Raw genomic sequence first — 18,281 nt, forward strand, 5'->3', positions numbered from 1 at the left:
TGTACATTAGGTACACTTTTTTAAAATAAATATATTGTTTCACTTTAATTCGGTTGGTCGAGTCACAAGGAAAACGTCCGAATGGGGGGGGGTTGCTCTAACGATTCTTGTGTGATTTAACTCCACTAAAGGCCCAAAAGAACATTTGGGATCATTGCCACTCAAATGACAAACGCACATGCAGCAAATGCTGTAATTTAGGGTTTGGAAAAATATTAAGAAAAAAATATCGATTTCAACAGACCAAATGAAAAGTATGTCGGGTGCAAAAAAAGAAAATGGTTGTCGATATTAAAACAAAATTAATCACAAGATACTAACCAACATTGTGGATCTATTTATTCATCAGAAAGTATTAAGTACACATGTCCTGAAGAAATTTAACAAGTAGGCTAATAGGTGCCAATGATAAGATTATCCACTCCATTGTGGCTAAGACGCTTTTCCATCGCCAATGTAAAGAATTACTAATGGAGGTAGTGAGTGAGTATGCAGATCTGTATATCAAGGTTCGTTGAATATCGAGAGCTTTCACTTTTTACTGAAATAAAAGTATTTCTTATCGAGAAGAGTTATTTCAAAACCCACTAAATTTCCTGTAAGTTACATGGATAAGAAAAAACTTTTTTTTTCAATGTTAGAAGTATTAAAAGAAAAGAAATTGTTGATATCAGAAGTATTAAAAGAAAAGAAATTGTTGATATCAGAAGTATTAAAAGAAAAGAAATTGTTGATATCAGAAGTATTAAAAGAAAAGAAATTGTTGATATCAGAAGTATTAAAAGAAAGGAAATTGTTGATGTCAGAAGTATTAAAAGAAAAGAAATTGTTGATATCAGAAGTATTAAAAGAAAAGAAATTGTTGATATCAGAAGTATTAAAAGAAAAGAAATTGTTGATATCAGAAGTATTAAAAGAAAAGAAATTGTTGATATCAGAAGTATTAAAAGAAAAGAAATTGTTGATATCAGAAGTATTAAAAGAAAAGAAATTGTTTCTTTTTTTTTTTTTTCACTTCCCATGCCTAGTGAAATAGTATCGAGTAAACAATGGACCTCATTCACCAATCGTAAACAAACAACATTTAGCCACGTGATTCTCTATCTCCGCTATACAAATTACGATCTAATTTTTAATACACAATGGCTATCACGTGACAGGTTTTTCTCCCCGTTGTTTTATCAATATTATCACGTGACTAAATGTTGTTTGATTGAAACAATGTTAAAATCCAGTTAGGTAGCTTAAAAAAATAGGAATGTAAACAAATAAAAGGCAACTTTTTAAATGACAAACGTAATTAAATGCTCGCGATGTTGTAATTCATAAGTAGAAACCAATATACTATCCGCATGCTGTGAAATTCTATTTTTTTTTTTTCAGATAGAGAAAAGGATGAAGGGTGCAAATAGGAAAGAAATGGAAAAGTCGGAGCACTGAAAAAGTCGGAGCACTGAAAAAGCCTAGAATTACAAAGACAATAATGGTGCAGTGTTATTTCAGCGTAACGTTAGCCTTGGCTTGAAGATAAGACATTGATTGATCCTTCCACAAACATTCTCATCTCTGTGTGCTGAGGACACGCTGAACACAGAGATATTACGTACAAATGAAAAATGAACTCTCCCTAAAGAGGTTAAGCCAGCTTTGGGATAGTTGATAATCAGATCTTGATTTACCCCTAAGTGAGGCTGTAGCAACATCGTGGAAAGAAACAAATACAAATAAAAATAAACCAACAATAGATCAATAAATAAATAAATATAATCTTGAGCCCAAGGGTGTGGTACCTCTCTACGCCACTGGATCTGACGACATTGCTGAAGACTAAGGACATCGACACATGAGTAACAACAAAAGCATAACAAATACTTAAAAACAAGAAAAAAAAATATAAAATTTATTTAAAAATAAATACAATACCTCCATTATTAAACTGCAAATATAATAAAATTATTAATTTTTTTTTGTTCAATTTGGGTTAATCCATAATAGTGTACTTGTATCCATTAGTTTGGATCAGTTATGTAATTTAATTTGTAGGCCTAAAAGATGTAGACCAACAACAATAAATATGTGCGAGTAGAAATAATTGTGCAAAATTTCATCTTGATCCGAGATTGGGTGTCGGAGAAATAACGTGTACAAACTTTTTACCAGAGAGACCGACAGAGTGAGCTGATATAAGCTTTGTAAAAACAGAGTAGCCTACATTTCTTGAATCCATAAACAGCAGTTTTGAGGGCTTACACATTTCTCGTCTGTACATTAAAGCAAGACTGTTAAACCCTTGGTTCAAGTCCCTCGTGTTGAAACAATGCATGCACGAAAGCAAAGGTTGGAGTCCTAATGTGTGCGACGTGTCACCAAAATCCAGTCAGTGGAGCTGTTGAACCCAGCGGCGGGCCGGGTATCCAGATCGCCCCTGGCATTAATATAGTTTCTTGTCCACAAATTGCGTTCCATATAGTAAGTGATATTATAAATAAGTTTAAGCTCATTATAATAGTGCATGGGTTTCCGTATTTTACACGCAACTAACCTATATGAAATCTAAATGTGTTTAAAAAAAACAACAACAGTACAGTACATGCGCAATCAAACTAATTAAAATTGAATACTTATTATTTGAATTTCAAATTATTGATTATATTTAAATAGTAAAGTAAAAAAAAAAATATATAAATGAACTACTTAATGTAAAAGTTCTTGCTACCTAATGCATTAAAATATCCACATTCAAGAAGATGTTTCATCAACGCAATTCTCGCTGCCACATCGTTTATCATTTTGTCCAAATCAGTTTCTTCTAGAACCTTCACCTTCAGATAGCCCTTAGTCTGTTGGATCGTTGGGGCACCAGACAAGATTTGTTGACCGTCTTTCTCTATTCCACTCTCTCTCTCTCTCTCTCTCTCTCTCTCTGTCTCTTTCTCTCTCTCTCTCTCTCCCTTTTTCTCTATCTCTTGCCTCTTTCAATGGCAGGCCCGTCCATTCTTTTATGCTGTCTTCCCATCTCTTTCTCTTCTTCTTTTTCCTGGTACTGTTCCACGAAGGAAGGTCTTTGCGAGCCCCGTAATATGGCCAGAGAGTTTTAGTGTTGTTTTTTTTTACAATAGTTAGCAGGTCATCGGGAGGGCCAATCACTCTATATAACACTGTCTCTAGTCTCTTCGTTATGTTTTGCGGTCTTTATGTGATGCCACAGAAGTATCCTATGGATCACATTTAAAGACCGCATCTTGTAGAACATCAACAGGAATTCTTCATAGTGTCTTTGTGTCACGTGATGTTTCTCGACCTATTCTTTACACATTTCAACATGCAGGAAATGTGCTCACTAGCTACTTGCGTACATGGCAACGTAAAAAATACGAACTTTATAGTCTAATTGGAATACAATCCCTTGAAAATAAGTGTAACTTTTAAACATTCTAGAACAGTAAATTGGACAGTTATTACACGACTCTTTGCTTTCACCGCCAAATCACCATCACCGCCACAGTCACCGTCCTTATCATATTCTTTGTTTGTATGGCTGCTTGGTCGTGTGGTTTGCGCTCCGGACTGTCGTCTCGATGGTCACATGTTCGAATCCTTTCGGTAGAAATTCCATTCCCTCCTGTATGAGGCTTGGGCTAGGACTGAACTAAAAAGTTCCCACACTTTGATTCATCTTTTCCCAATTATTCTCATCTTTTTCCCGCTAGATTCATCTTGTCCCGTTATATTCATCTTGTCCCTCTAGATTCATCTTGTCCCTTTAGTTTCATCTCGTCCCACTTGATTCACCTTGTCCCTCTAGATTCATATTGTCCAGCTAGATTCCTCTGGAAATTCGTTACCTAAATAGTTCGTGCCGAATCGGGTAAGGCAAAGTTAACTTCAAAACTGCCACAAGATACTACTGTTTCGTGAGAGAATGGAGAGCTTTTTACGTGTTGTGATACATCGGCGCACATGTAGGTCCTACATATGAAATTTGAGGGTTTATAGTTATACCTTCATCAGATCATCTTCGTAAATATATATCCAAGGAAGGGATAGGCCTATATGTTGCGTCGTATCTGTTCTTTCCTCAACATTATTATCTGGACGTTCAACAATGGTTTTTAAATCTTTTGTGCCAAACTGATAATGCAACAAGTCAGTAATTTCAGGGCCGGCCTTAGTCCGATTTGACAGATTGCTCCAAATTAGGCCCCGCTATTTAGCATATCACTTTCAGTCATAATGGCTCTTGTCACAGGCTAATTTAAATGGTTAAAATATTTAACTTTTACTTTAATTAAGCCACTGGCGCCTATTATGTTTGAGTTGCTTCCTATGCATGTTGTATAATTAAAATAAATTTTGATATAATGATATAATTAATAGTAATGGTTGTTATTGTAAAAAAAAAAATTAGAATAGGGGCCTATAAAGCATTTATTAAATTAAGCCCCGTAATTTTTATGGCCGGCCCTGGGTAGTTTTACTGCATTTCTTCACAAATTTTGCTTTTTATCTCCTAATTTTTCTACAAATCCATTGTTTATTTTTTTATAACGTAATGACGAAATAGTTAGATAGTAATAGGCCTACGTAGAAGTTGGGACTAATCGGGTAGGGGTTAGGGGTGACGCGACGGTACATTAAAAACTCAGAATGGAACTAGCTTAGAGACTAACCAGGGAACTATGGAATAATGGACTAAGGAGACATCTTAGGAAAGGAGGTCTTTTTTTTTCTAGATCTAACGACAGTGGACTGTGTCCATATTGTTGGAATAAATTTTATATTTCTAAAGAGGCCGTATTAGGCCTACTTGATTTATATTAATCTGATGAAGATATCATATGTAGATCTAATAATTAATAAGGAATAAGGTAACACTACTTCTCCATTATTATTATTATTATTTTGTAATTAAAGTCTGCTTTATATCCCTTTTTGAGTCTTCTTTATTTACCAAATAAAAATCAATTAAAGTGGCAGCTTTACATTTTTCTAAATTGATTTGTTTATGATAGCTCTACAAGTTGGCAACAACAACTTAGAAAAATGGCAGCCGTCAAAAAGAAAGTAGTTACAAAAGATGATTTGCGACGATTTATGAAGGAAAAACAGACTGTCGTAAAAGGAACTGTTAAAAAGATTGAGCATCCATTGGCTAAGTGAGTTTTTAAAAATAATCTAGATCTAGAAATCTAGACCCTAGTAAAGGCCTAGTTGTTGAAACCTGTTGTGTTGGCCTGGCTTCACTCACACTCGACTCGTGACTCAACTCAGTCTCAGTCAGTCACACTCACTACTCAGTCTACTACTGGCCCTGGTCTACTAGTCATTACTAGTGTCTAGTCTAGTACTACTCAGTACTCAGTCACAGTGAGTGTGTCTCAGTAGAATAGACTAACTAAAATACAGGTATTAGATCAACTCTATCGTTGACTATGTCCAGACTATGTCTATGACGACTGACGTCTATGCCTATGGCGACTATGCCGACTATGGTTCATCTCGAACATTTTTTCATGTGACTGTGGAGCCCTATTTCGGAGAGACACAAATATCGCAGGTTAATCATACTTTTAACTTTTAATGTGGCCTTTGCCGGCTTTGCTTTGGCTTTGGTCTTGGACTTTGGTGGTAGAGGAGCTGGCCATTTTTCGTATGACACGCTTTTCTTTCAGAGCTGAGCCTGAGGCCCATGTTTTCCACTGTCCATAGCTTTCTTTCTTAGTCACTGAGACTGAGAGTGTCTCTCTCCAACTAGTGTGGTCTAGTAGGGCTATGTCCTCCCAATGGTCAGTATCAATGTTCATTGTTTGGGGTCCCTTTTTATTACATCCATGTAATGAAGGTGATGGTGACCAGTTTTTCTTGAGCCAGACTCGAGTTGCCCATAGGTAGAGAATGACTTTCAGTATGCGATGGTCCTTCATCCGGCGAATGTGTCCAAGTGTAAGCCAGTGCAGGCAGCATTGTCTGGGGACTGTAAAGATACTGCGAATACCTGTTCACGCAAAGATCTCAGTCTTGCACACTTCTTCGGGTGGGCTAGGTCTAGGTTGTGATATTTCAACTATATAAATCGTGAATTTTAAATGAACCTCTGAAACACGAACAAACATATATTCATAGATCAGTGATATACTGTTATATCTTTTAACTTAACAATACTTAAGATTTCATTAATTACTGATTAAATATCTAGAGCTAGATCTAGATCTACATTTGGATGATTTTGATTATATGGTTCGGTCATCTTATCTTATAAAATACAGACATTACTTTAAAAAAGAAGATGATTAGCTCCTGCACATCATGCATTTAGTCTTGCATATTGTAAGGCATGACTCACTGTCAAAAGTCATCCATAAAGAAGATACAGTTGAGGGAACGTGAAGAAAGAGTCATCCAAAGAAAAGCTGGCTGGACAATATAAAATTAAAGACTGGACTTTCTTGATATCCCGCTAAGAACAGCTGCTGACTGTAAAAATTGGAGAGATTTGGTTGCACAAACTGTCACAGCCCTTATGACGAAAGTCATGTGACGGCCGATGATGATAGTTCAGTAAAATAGTGCTTCAGAGAAATAATAACTACACGTCTATTTTTTAAATAAATTACCACTTTTCTTAAAAAAAAATTATCTTTAATTAAATAGATGTCAAATTCTTAACTGAAAAAAAAAAAGGAAGGTTTCTTGATTGTGGCATCACATTGCCTTAATAAAATCTTGACCAATTGACTAGTATAGATCTACCATCTATTACCACTATTACTAATAGAAGACTACTAGTTTTTGTAGGCTTCCTTCAGTTGCGCATAGAAATTAGATAAATTATAAAAGCCTGGACTTCCTTCAGTTGCGCATAGAAATTAGATGAAAGCCTGGGCTTTAGTTGTGGTTTGAATGCTGTTGCTCACACAGCAGTTGCCCCCTCTCCAAACAGATGATGTGTCCAAAGGAATGAAAGATGTCTGATATAGTTTGGGATCAGCAACAATACAGGTTCTGGCATGGGTGTAGGCACCATGTGCTGCAAGCTGAATAAAGGTCCCCTGATTTTTCCTCAGTGTTTATTCCCGTTTTTGGGTATAATTGCAATCCATCAGAGTTTTGGATTCAGAGTTTTCCTTCACTGGCTAAGTGGGTAGCCTATTTAAAGCTTACTCTGGGATAGGTACCAGCTGCTAACTATTGCCCATTCTGTCAGTTATGATGGTTCTACCATAAGGTTATTGCCAGAAGTGGTAATGGATATATAATACATTCTAAAAATTGCTTGTTGTCCATTTAATTTCAAAGTTTAAACTTCTGAATAATTGACTTAAAGAATATAAGATTAATTTATTAGTTAATTAATTTCAACTAATTTTGTTAGGGAAGAGATTTGAGGAGGGGTCAATACTAACGTGTCACTGTTTGTGTCGATTTTATTTATATTATTGCAGTTTGCAATTTCTGCTGTTTCAGGTGACAATACTACACTGGTGCCCTGTAACTGTTTTTTTTTTTTTATATTTCTCCAGGTATAACAGTCTCAATCAACTTATGTGTGTACTTTGTAACAGCATTGTTAAAAATGATCTCCTTTGGTCTGCTCATATTTTGAGCAAGCAACATAAAGAGGTATTTTTTTAAAAATGTGAATCTATTAATATGAAATCAAAACTATATAATATTGTCAATTCATCAGTTCTAAATATTTTAGTTTTTTCAATTGATTCACTTTTGCTATATATGACCTCTGATGTTTTTGAAAAACAATTAACCTTGAAAAAATTTTATTTTCTACTGAAAAGGTTTTAGTGTAGTTTTATCTCATCTTGTGACAGTAATTACTTAAGTATTTATTAACTCTTTCTGTCCTAATCAACGGTACCATCATTGATTTGACCTCATTGAATTTTATTAATGTTTAATTTTATATACTTGACTTTGTGTTATATAAAAAGAGCATGCATTTCCCTTTAATTCTATATCAAATACAACATTTTCTGATTTCAAACAACATAGCTATTGAAGCTTAATCTTAACAGGGTAGTGAAATAGTAATAAGCAAAATGGAGAATTCCTTTGAAACATGGAAAAATAATTACAGAGAGAAAGAGTTAAATCTGTAGAAAGCTGCTCATCTCAAATTTCAATTGTGATGCTAATCATTCACATAAATTATATTAATACATTTCACTTTAAACTAACAATAATGGCATTGTCTTCAATTCTGATGATTGGGTGCAGTGTTTCACAAGACAACGCAAGCCCAGGTGCGACTGCATATTTTTCCACATGATGCAGACAAAGCCGTTGTCCTTTAGACATATGTTAAAATAATATTGTAGAAAGTGTTTGGAACTAGTTTGGTGATGTTTTGACAATAAAAGGGCTTGAACTTCAGGCAGTTGAAATTACAGTTTAGAGTTCGACTACCAAAGCTTCTTTCCCCTTACTGGAGTGTGGGCAATTGGTTCCATGGGTTCACTTCATAATTGGGCAAATATCTTTCTCGGGTGAAATGTAATTGGGAAAGCCTTTTACAGAAAAAGTAAAACATAAAACCTTTTCAAACTTAAGTAACAGCAAAGTTCTAATCCAAACTTGCTATTTCTTAGCGTGTCTCTGAGCTGAAAACACAGGGTCCAGCCAAACCAGATACTTCAGTGAAAGCTAAGCGGAAAGGTGATGATGACCTACAGACAAGCACCAAGAAACTGAAAACTGGCAAGTATTTGTCTTGCTTAGCATTTTCTATATGTTGTTATGTTGTAACCTGTATTTTTGAAGAATTAATTTTGTTCAAGGAGCTTATATTTGAATAGCTCTAAGCTTGTGCAACACAAACCTTATTTCAATAAACATCAGGTAAAAAAACATTCAAGTGAAATATTTAAATATTTAGCGAGTGTAATAATTGTAATCTCAGCATAAATATAATATAAATACAAAAAAAAAAAGGAATTTTGTTTGCTTCTAACCAGGGCATGCATTTACAAATGGGATTTACTTAAATTGAATTACAGCGTTTATAGAGTGTTAATGAATGTTGAGTGATTGAGTTGTATAATGACATAGCCATTAGACATGGCAGTGAATCATGGACCACCTACGCAAAGCAAGAGAGAAAACTGAACTCATTCCATTTGAGATGTCTCCGTAGGATCTTGAATGTCAAATGGAAAGAAAAAGTGTGCAATACTGAGATCCTTGCGCGATCAGGTATTCCCAGCATCTTTACAGCCCCAGACAACGCCGTTTGCGATCGCTTGGACATATTCGCCGGATGGAGGACAAGCGCATCCCAAAAGTCATCCTCTATGGTCAACTGGTGACTGGCACAAGAAAAACTGGTCGCCCCCACCTCTGTTACATAGATGTAATAAAACGTGACCTCAAATCAGTGAACATCAATACTGACAATTGGGAAGACATAACTCTAGAACGCAACAGATGGAGAGAGACAGTGACCAAAAAAGCTATGGACAGTAAAAATACATGGGTCTCAGCTCAGGAAGAAAAACCTACAATCCGAAAAACTGCCAGCTCCTCTACCACCGAAGCAAAAGCCACCTTAACCTGCGCTATCTGTGGACGGGAGTATCTCTCCAAAATAGGGCTCCACAGCCACATGAGGAAGTGTGCTCTGAGATGAACCATAGTCGTTCTACGACTGAAGGAGGCTGTCAGGACTGAGTTCTGGTCAGCCTGGGTCTCCTGTTTACTGTAGAGGAGAAGGGGGGCAATTCAGGTTGTTGACTTCAAAACTGTTTTGGGTTGTTTTTACTTGGTGAGATGTTTTTTGTTAAATATAATGTAACTCATAATAGGGCAGTGTGGTTTTGTTCCTAGTCCAGGACAGTTGGACTTTTGGAAATAGCTATAGTCTAAGTGTAGACTCAAATTATTTTTCTGTATTATAGTGCAGATAATGTAATAAACATATTACACATCTGTGAATTGGTATTCTGAATCTTATTTTGTCGTTGTATGTGTCGTTATGGTATTGCCCAGGACTTGGGTACATTTAGTATTACACATACGTATATGAGCGAGAAAAAGAGTCTTGACAGAGGCCAATGGAATGAATGTTGAGTGATTGAGTTGTATAATGACATAGTAGCAATAGTTCAAGGAAATCTTTTCTTACTATATTCTCAGTATACATGAACATTTTTCTGAATCACAATATGCAAATAATGAAATTATTTTTGTCATAGAACTTTTTCAGGAATTTAAACAATTTTTGTTTTTGTTTTCAGGCTCTGCTGAAGTGGAAATGTAAGTAGGTCTCTTTCAATTATTTGCTTTAATTAATTTTTGTCTGCATGTCATTTCACAGTCTCCATAGTTATTACAAGGAGAAGATGGAATAACATCAGCAGTATTTCTTAAATAGAGCTCTAAGAGTTGTTTTGTAAAAAGTGTTTAACATTTATCAAACATTTTATGATTGTGAAACATACCATTAAGCAGGAATGGAAATCTTTATCTAGTACTTCTGGGGTTAATAATGTGTATTTACTAGTTTCATAGCTATTTCAGTTAAAATGATTTAAAATTTTGAAGAAAAAATTTTATCTTTGAATTAGACTTGTTGAGGCTGAAGATGTTAGTGAATGCTTATTTCTATATTTGCACCATTGAGTTAGCTTTTGTTTTCATCTCTTTGCTTCATTAAAAAATAATTTGCTTTTTTTATTTTGTATTCCATACATTGTGTTAGTTTGTTTTAAACTAATAATTTCAAAGGTTACAGAATACTACATTCTTTTTATATCTAAGAAAAATCAAAAGTTTGGTTTGTAGATAAGGTTTTAATTAGTATGAATTTTTTGTTCAGTGTTTCCAACAAAGCTGTTCAAAGTGATACAAAAGAACGGGCAAAAGCAGCATTGTTGGCAGGCTATTCATCATCATCATCATCTTCAGATGAGAGTGACACTAATGATGATAAGGAAACTACACAAAACTCTACAGATTCACCAACAAAATCATCTCGACTATCAACAGCTAAGACTGACCTTCCTGATGGTAAAGCATACTATATTTGCATATACTTTAGAATTCTGTTTGAACAGATTAGTAAATGTTAAACACTGAACTATACCCAGTGACAACTTGATAGTAAATGTTGAATTCTTTGAATTTCAATTCACAGAAATAGTAAATCCAAATATTCTACTTGCTGAAGTTAATGTTAGATTATTACATCAATATGCTGATCTTATCTGACCCTGTTACTATCACTTATCTACTTTGTGTACTAACTAAATAGACTTTTCTAGAAGTCACAGTGACATTGGAACCTCCCAAAAGAAGATGCTAATCAGTCATAGTTGTTTACGTAGTTTGATATGGTCAAGATTTTCAATGCTAGTCTTAAATAGTGCTGAAACAAAATTTGCATTCTTGATTGTGCAGTCATTAATGAAAATTAACTTTCTGCCATTCATTGTTTTTTTTATATATATTTCAGATTTCTTTGACCACGATGCTGAGACTGAACAGGCCCACAGTAAGAAGATGTCAGAAGTACTTCCTGAAGGATTCTTTGACGACCCAAAACTAGATGCAAAGGTAGATAACTATCTAATGAATAGTGCCTGCCCTTGGTCTGTTAATAGATGTTGTACAGCAGGTGCTAGATATTTTTCCCCTACCGGTACCTCTTAAAGGTGACTCCTGGAGAAAATAAATTAAGTGGACAAAAATGGGTAAACTGAAACAGTGATCAATATGAAGAGTTTAACAGTAACCTTTTTGCTCATAGAACCACTGCATACTGAAGATTTGATAGAAGGTCTGTGACCTTAATGCTCTTACAGTCATTTTAAAAATTTATACAACACAAATTTAAGAAGCTACAGACAGTAGACCATCAGAAATCAAGATCTACCAGTTCAATATCAATAATGTATTAACAGTGTTTTGTACACCAATGATTTCAAACTAAATTGTCTGCACATTTTGTTAGTTCCCTTATTGGTTAAAAAAAAGGGGGGGGGGGGTTACACCACTTGTTAAAAAAAAAAATGTTGTTTCCCTTATTTCTATTTGAATGTAGGTGAGAAATGTTGAGTACAAAGACAAAGATGAAGAACAATGGGACCTGTTTCAGAAGGCAATCAAAGAAGAGGCGCAGGTACATTGAAATGTTTAATCCATCTTTTCATAGTCTATATTCTACTTTCTTATTTTTGTTTTTTCCTTTGAATTTTTTGCCTTGCCTCTACTTCTAGCTAAACATGTTCTACTAGCTAAACATGTATGATCTAGCTTGATATGTATGACCTTCTAGCTAAACATGCTCTCCTCACTAAATATGTTCTCTTAGCTAAATAGGAATGTTTTTTCTAGCCAGATCATTCTTGCTAAATATTTCTGGTCTCTTATCTAAGTATGTATTTTCTCCACGCTATGTTTATTCCCCTACCTAAAAATGTTTTCCTAGCCAAAGAATATTCTTGAATATTCTGCTTGGGTCTTGGGTTAGAAATTTTGTTTTGTCCATACATTATGCAAATAGCTTTATACTACTGTGGTCTACCATATCTGTTTCTTCCATATGACAGGTATCTGAAGTGATCATGGAAGAGGAAGATGAACAAGTCAATATTGATAGAAACATTGATGAGATAGATGATCAGATGTAAGTTCAGAGTCAGTAGTATAATAAATGGATTTCATCTATAGTTGTTGGAATACCTGGTATTTGTTTTGTAAGGGTTTGAAGGTCCAATCAAAATCTCAACAAATTCCATAATATTTTATAGTAGGATGTTAGTAATTGAATGATAAACTGCATATTCTATTTAGAAACATTAAAACATTCTCCATTAACTCTGAGATACAACTGAATAATTTGAGCCAGGTTTTTTTGTGTTATTTTTTTCTTGTTTAAATGAAAAAGAAATGTGAAAACATTTTGTGTTTGTTGACCAGCGGCATATTTTACTTTAAAAAGAACAACTTTATAAATCAAAAAAAAAATATTGATCATAAATGTTCTTTTGTTTCAGTCATCGTTGGCAGGAAGTTGAGAATCTGCATGTGAAAAAAGAAACCATTGCAAAAAGTTGTAAACCTGATGGTTCCAAAGACAATGTTGATGATGAGGTGGATGATGAAGAGCTTGATTCCTTGTTAAATTGGAGAGCGAAAAAATCTTTGAACTAGTTCTTGATGGATGGAATGTTTTTTTTCCCCATGATGTAAATAATGTTTGAAGGATGCTGCAAAGAGCCATTTATGTCGGCTTTTATCTTCTGTTCAAAATATTGAATCATACTATGTCTTGTTGATATAACCAGGCAAAGACTTTTTGCCTGTTGAAAATAGGTTTTTTATTTAATAGGTTTCCCTTTCATACCAGATGGTATATTGATTAGACCCTGATAAACTTTGAAAATGATTTGAATTCACAAATTACCAACTCATCAACACTAGTGAAAAGCATGTAGATATTTAACCTGTTGTTTTCTTATCCCATGGAAACCAAGTAGGTTTTAAATGTTTGCTTGTGCATTCTGCATTGGTTTTATTTTCAAAATACAGGCCTGGGGGGGATTATTATTATTATAGCTTTTATATAGCACTACTTTCATGCTTATAGCATGCTCAGAGCGCTTTTGGTCCAAGCTCATTTGTGGACCTGGGGGGGGGGGGGTATCTAGGAGTTGGTTTTCCGTGCTGCCTTTAGGCGCTCAGTAAACGCAACTCTGCCCGAGTCGGGTGTCGAACCTCGAGCCCCCTTCTATGTAGCCAAGTTCAAGCGCACTTGGCCTCTCGCCCACGCTTCCCACAACTCTCTGACACAATGAGTTGTAAAAAACAAACAGGTTGTATTTGTAATGTATTGTAAAATGTATCTATTATTGTATTCATACTTAAGAAACTTTTCATTCCTTATTGAAAATGACGAGTTACATTTGCTATGTAGACAAAGATATTTGTGAAGCCAACCTTTGCCTTGAAAACTTTATTACAATGAAGTTTGTTTAGGTTGGGCCTGAGTTAGCTTTTGTATATAATTTCCAAGTTAAATCTGACCTCATTATAATATTCTTACATATGAACTAGTTTAAAAAGACATCAGTTCTTGTTCATTGATTTTGTTACACCCATCACACATCAACATTGTTTTTGCAAATAAAAATTTAATTCAATTTTTTTTTCATTGTTGAACATTTGTATTTTTAATGAATTGAATGAGCATATTACAATTTGTGTTAATAATAAGTGCAGGTCAAGGCTCTTAAGTAGACTTGTACCAGTATGACAGTTGACAAAATAATTTGTTCAGACTTCAAGCCCCCATCACAAATTCTAAGTAGCAAAGCTCTCATATATGTTCAACTTTTATAACTGAAGTTCAATCCCCAACACTTTGAATGCTGTTTTTTAACATGGATGGATTCTCTAAGAGAATTTTAAAAAAATGAAATTATTGTGTTTAAGTTATGGATGTCAGATATTAATGAGAAACAGTTGAATTTGCAGTCAGTAGCAGAGTTTAGGTAAAGCTGATCTGTTTCTGTGGGCAACAACAAAAAAGTAACAACTAGGTTATATACCTCACCAGTTCATTGTCAAGCATTTCTGCAAAGTGTTAAAAAAAAAGTGTTTTTTTTTTCAAAGAATTACTTTCCTGCATTTTTGCAGATAAATAATGAGACATTTTATATTCTAAGTCCACTGTGAAATAGTATCTGATTAAACGTTAATGTCAAGTTGTAATTGCTAGTATCTAATTAATTAACTTGACTACAATTGACTTCAACATTTGTTATAACTGGATTTTGGAATTAAAAACATCACTATATGCTTAAAGAAATCCATATTTTTCTAGTTTATACAAATTTATATAATAAACTGAATACACTCAAGTTATTTAAAAAATTTATTCAACACAAATTTTAGAAGCTACAGACAGTAGACATCAGAAATCAAGATCTACCAGTTCAATATCAATAATGTATCAACAGTGTTGTGTACACCAATGATTTCAAACTAAATTGTCTGCACATTCACATTCAGTACTCTGGAATGGTTTTAGTAACATGAAAGTCACACAGCATAAGAAAAATAGGTCAAATAATGTATTAAACTGTAGCACTAGTGGCCTATAGACATTATGATCAGGGAGTAGTGGTCTATAGACATAATGATCAGGGAGTAGTGGTCTATAGACATTATGATCAGGCAGTAGTGGTCTGTAGACATTATGATCAGGGAATAGTGGTCTGTAGACATTATGATCAGGCAGTAGTGGTCTGTAGACAATATGATCAGGGACATCATTGTTGCAATTGGGAGATAGGAAAATAACTGATATTACTATCAGGAAACAAGAATAAAGCAAGTATAGTCTATTTTGTTTGTAATTCAGAAATTATCTTCAAAATTTTTTTTTAATAACAACAATAATAAAGCTTGTCTTTGAGTCAGAAGATTAATGAGAATGCAGTTTTTTTAAATAACTCTTTATATAACATGCAAAAATGAAATATCTGTCCCTTTACATACCATGCTTTATCAAAAGCTCTATGATATTAAAACCATGTTACAAATATAGATCAGATCAAGAAGTTATAGAACACTGACAACACATTTAGTCTTAAGGTAATATGACAATAACATTAAAGACAATATGATACAGAGAATATTCTGACAAAAACCCTGCCAGAATAAGTCACTAACATAGGCTTATTGGGGCAGGAGGGCATCATGCCCCTGGCTTCAGATAAGCTCACTACACCTCTGGTCAATATCTGTAATCAATTATAAATTCAACAAACTAAAAATTATTATGTCATCACTTGTGACAAAAAAAATAAGTGAAAGAAAAATTATAATCATTATCTATGTATAATAAGTACAAATGTAGTGATACTTGAATAAAAGTATGACTTGAAACAAATGCCGGTACGTCCTGAAGGAAAGCATAAATCTATATGAGCTTTAAAGTTTGTGGGAAAAGGACACAGCGATAGGACCTTATAGCTTTATCTTTGAAGGGAAAACATGTACAACTGAATAGTTTCATATTATTTTGTATCATTGAAATTTATCTTTATATTAAAGTAACAAAGTTCTAATATAATGTTATAACTTTAAATTCATTTCTAATATTGTTATCATTGAGATCTTTCATTATTTCTGGACAATCAGATAACATTGTTCTCTCTCTTAGATTGGTTGCAAAAGTTGTTAGGTTAGCATTAAGCTAGCGTTATCAAAATCACCTATGCCAGTTATCGGCCTTTCTGATCTACCAAAGCTTCTACAACTCCCTATGCATGTAACAGAGTTATCCCCTCTCCCTTTAAAGATAGAAATACTTGCTTTAACTTCTAATAATGATCCTGTACTATTTATTGATCTTAAAAGTGAATTGTCCCCAAATTATTTATTCAATTTTCGTCTCAGCCTTTTCCAAATCTGTAGAAGCTGAGCAACAGAGGGAAGGTGACTGGCAATTTTTCTCCCCTAAAGATAAAAACTACACATTATGCATTCAATACCAAAGAAGACATTTCCTGGCAAATTTAGACAAAAAAAAAATAGGTGTATTAATAAAGCAAACCACTGTATCATTATTAGATCAATGACTTGTCACAACAGTATGTGTGCAATATAAAATAGTTATTACTATTATATTTATTTATTTAAATTAGTCTTTTTTTTAGGGCCAGCTTAAACCCCCCTATGGTTCAAAATTATAGATTTTTTTTTATATCTGAATATTATACAGCTTTTATTTCTGAACAATTTTGTGTATACAACATGTCCTAATTCAAAGTGGAAGTATTTTAAATTTTTTTTTTATATTTTGGATGCTAACTTAGTTTTTACCACAGAGGTTGTAGTTTTTTTGCTGTTTTCTCCTATTAACCATTTTCATATTTTTTTGTTTAGAGATGGCATGATAAAAAATTTATTTATGAATATTTTGCCTTGAAATTCGGCACAAACAAAGTTGTATATACAAATATGAAAGTGAAGCAGAATAATTACAAAAGGTTGAAAACTTTTAGAGTAATTAGTTTTTTTCTATGCCTACCCCCCTATAAAAACTTGAAATAATGGGCCACAAACAAGTTTAGAGCTGTTACTTTTTTTCTATTCAATGAATATAGTTAATTCTGCTTCACAATCTTCTACTAGTATTGAATAATCAACAGCTGAAGTTTTATTGAACAAGCTTTAGTAGTTTTCAAGAAATTTTAACATGAAAATTGACCATTTTTTCATCATTTTAGCTAAAAATAGCCTTAAAAAATTATTTATTTTCTTCTTATTTGCATGCCTACACATAATAAAAAAGCATTTTTTATTATTAAAACATGTAATTTCTATTTGGGGGTTTAAGCTGTCCTAAAAAAAAGGCTATTTTTAAAAAGAAATACTTCATAATTTGTCCACATAGTAAAATTGTAAACATTTTTATTATGAACAGGGGGACATGGTTGCTAAGTGGTAAAGCGCTTGGCTTCCAAACCGAGAATCCCAGGTTCAAATCCTGGTAAAAACAGGGATTTTAAATTTCAGGATTTTTAGGGCACCCCTGAGTCCACCCAACTCAACCTGACATTAGTTACGGAAAAGTAAAGGTGGTTGGTTGTTGTGCTGGACAAATAACACCCTCATTAACAGTGGTACACAGAAACAGATGACCTTTACATCATCTGCACTAGGTCTGAAAGGATAGCTTTACTTATGTTGTGACCACTCGATTTCTATTTCAATGTGACCTAATGTAAACATAAATCTCATTCTCTGATTACAAAAATAGATAATTGTCCATTTAAAAAATAAATAAATGAATAAAATCATCTATTGCTGCTGACAAAATACAAGTGAAAATTTTTAAAATTTTACAATGAATTAAAAATGAATTTTTGACACAAAATTTCAGTTTTCCCCCAAAAAATTGAAAAGTGAAACAAATGCAGTTTTTGTTCTAAAAAAACTTTCTTGAACCAATGGGTATAATAAGGCATATGCAATTTAACATATTTTTAAACCAATTTACTGCATAAATTTAAAAAAAACAACTTTCTGATATATATGAATTCCATAAAATTAAGTTTTACTTACTTATGTAAAACCAATACTTTACTAGTATAAAACTAGTACTTTACTAGTATAAGTCTAAAGGAATACAAATATTCATGTGATACCCAAGGTTAGAGTTTGGTGAATGAGGCTACAGTACAAATATAATTATAGAAACTTGAAGTAAACTGGTTGAATTTTTATCAAATTTGAGTAAATGATATACAATTGAAAAA

General features: G+C 33.5%; 1 protein-coding gene across 1 annotated transcript; it reads left to right on the forward strand.

The window, feature by feature from the left end:
- The first annotated feature begins 5,019 nt into the window (after window positions 1–5,019).
- Window positions 5,020–14,158, forward strand: LOC106059180 (zinc finger protein 830-like). Its single transcript, XM_056024058.1, has 9 exons — window positions 5,020–5,156; window positions 7,521–7,620; window positions 8,604–8,712; window positions 10,248–10,266; window positions 10,829–11,019; window positions 11,465–11,565; window positions 12,053–12,130; window positions 12,561–12,637; window positions 13,008–14,158. Exons 1-9 carry the CDS (start codon window positions 5,044–5,046, stop codon window positions 13,162–13,164), a joined length of 945 nt encoding a protein of 314 aa, XP_055880033.1. The 5' UTR covers window positions 5,020–5,043; the 3' UTR covers window positions 13,165–14,158.
- Window positions 14,159–18,281: the final 4,123 nt, after the last annotated feature.

The sequence above is a fragment of the Biomphalaria glabrata genome, chromosome 3, assembly GCF_947242115.1.
Source record: "Biomphalaria glabrata chromosome 3, xgBioGlab47.1, whole genome shotgun sequence".
NCBI lineage: Eukaryota > Metazoa > Mollusca > Gastropoda > Planorbidae > Biomphalaria > Biomphalaria glabrata.

Coding starts and splice junctions, on each gene's coding strand:
- LOC106059180 (XM_056024058.1), top strand. CDS start 5,044: ATGGCAGCCGTCAAAAAGAAAGTAGTTACAAAAGATGATTTGCGACGA. Junction 7,621..8,603: donor TGAGCAAGCAACATAAAGAG/GTATTTTTTTAA, acceptor GCTATTTCTTAG/CGTGTCTCTGAGCTGAAAAC. Junction 11,566..12,052: donor ACCCAAAACTAGATGCAAAG/GTAGATAACTAT, acceptor ATTTGAATGTAG/GTGAGAAATGTTGAGTACAA.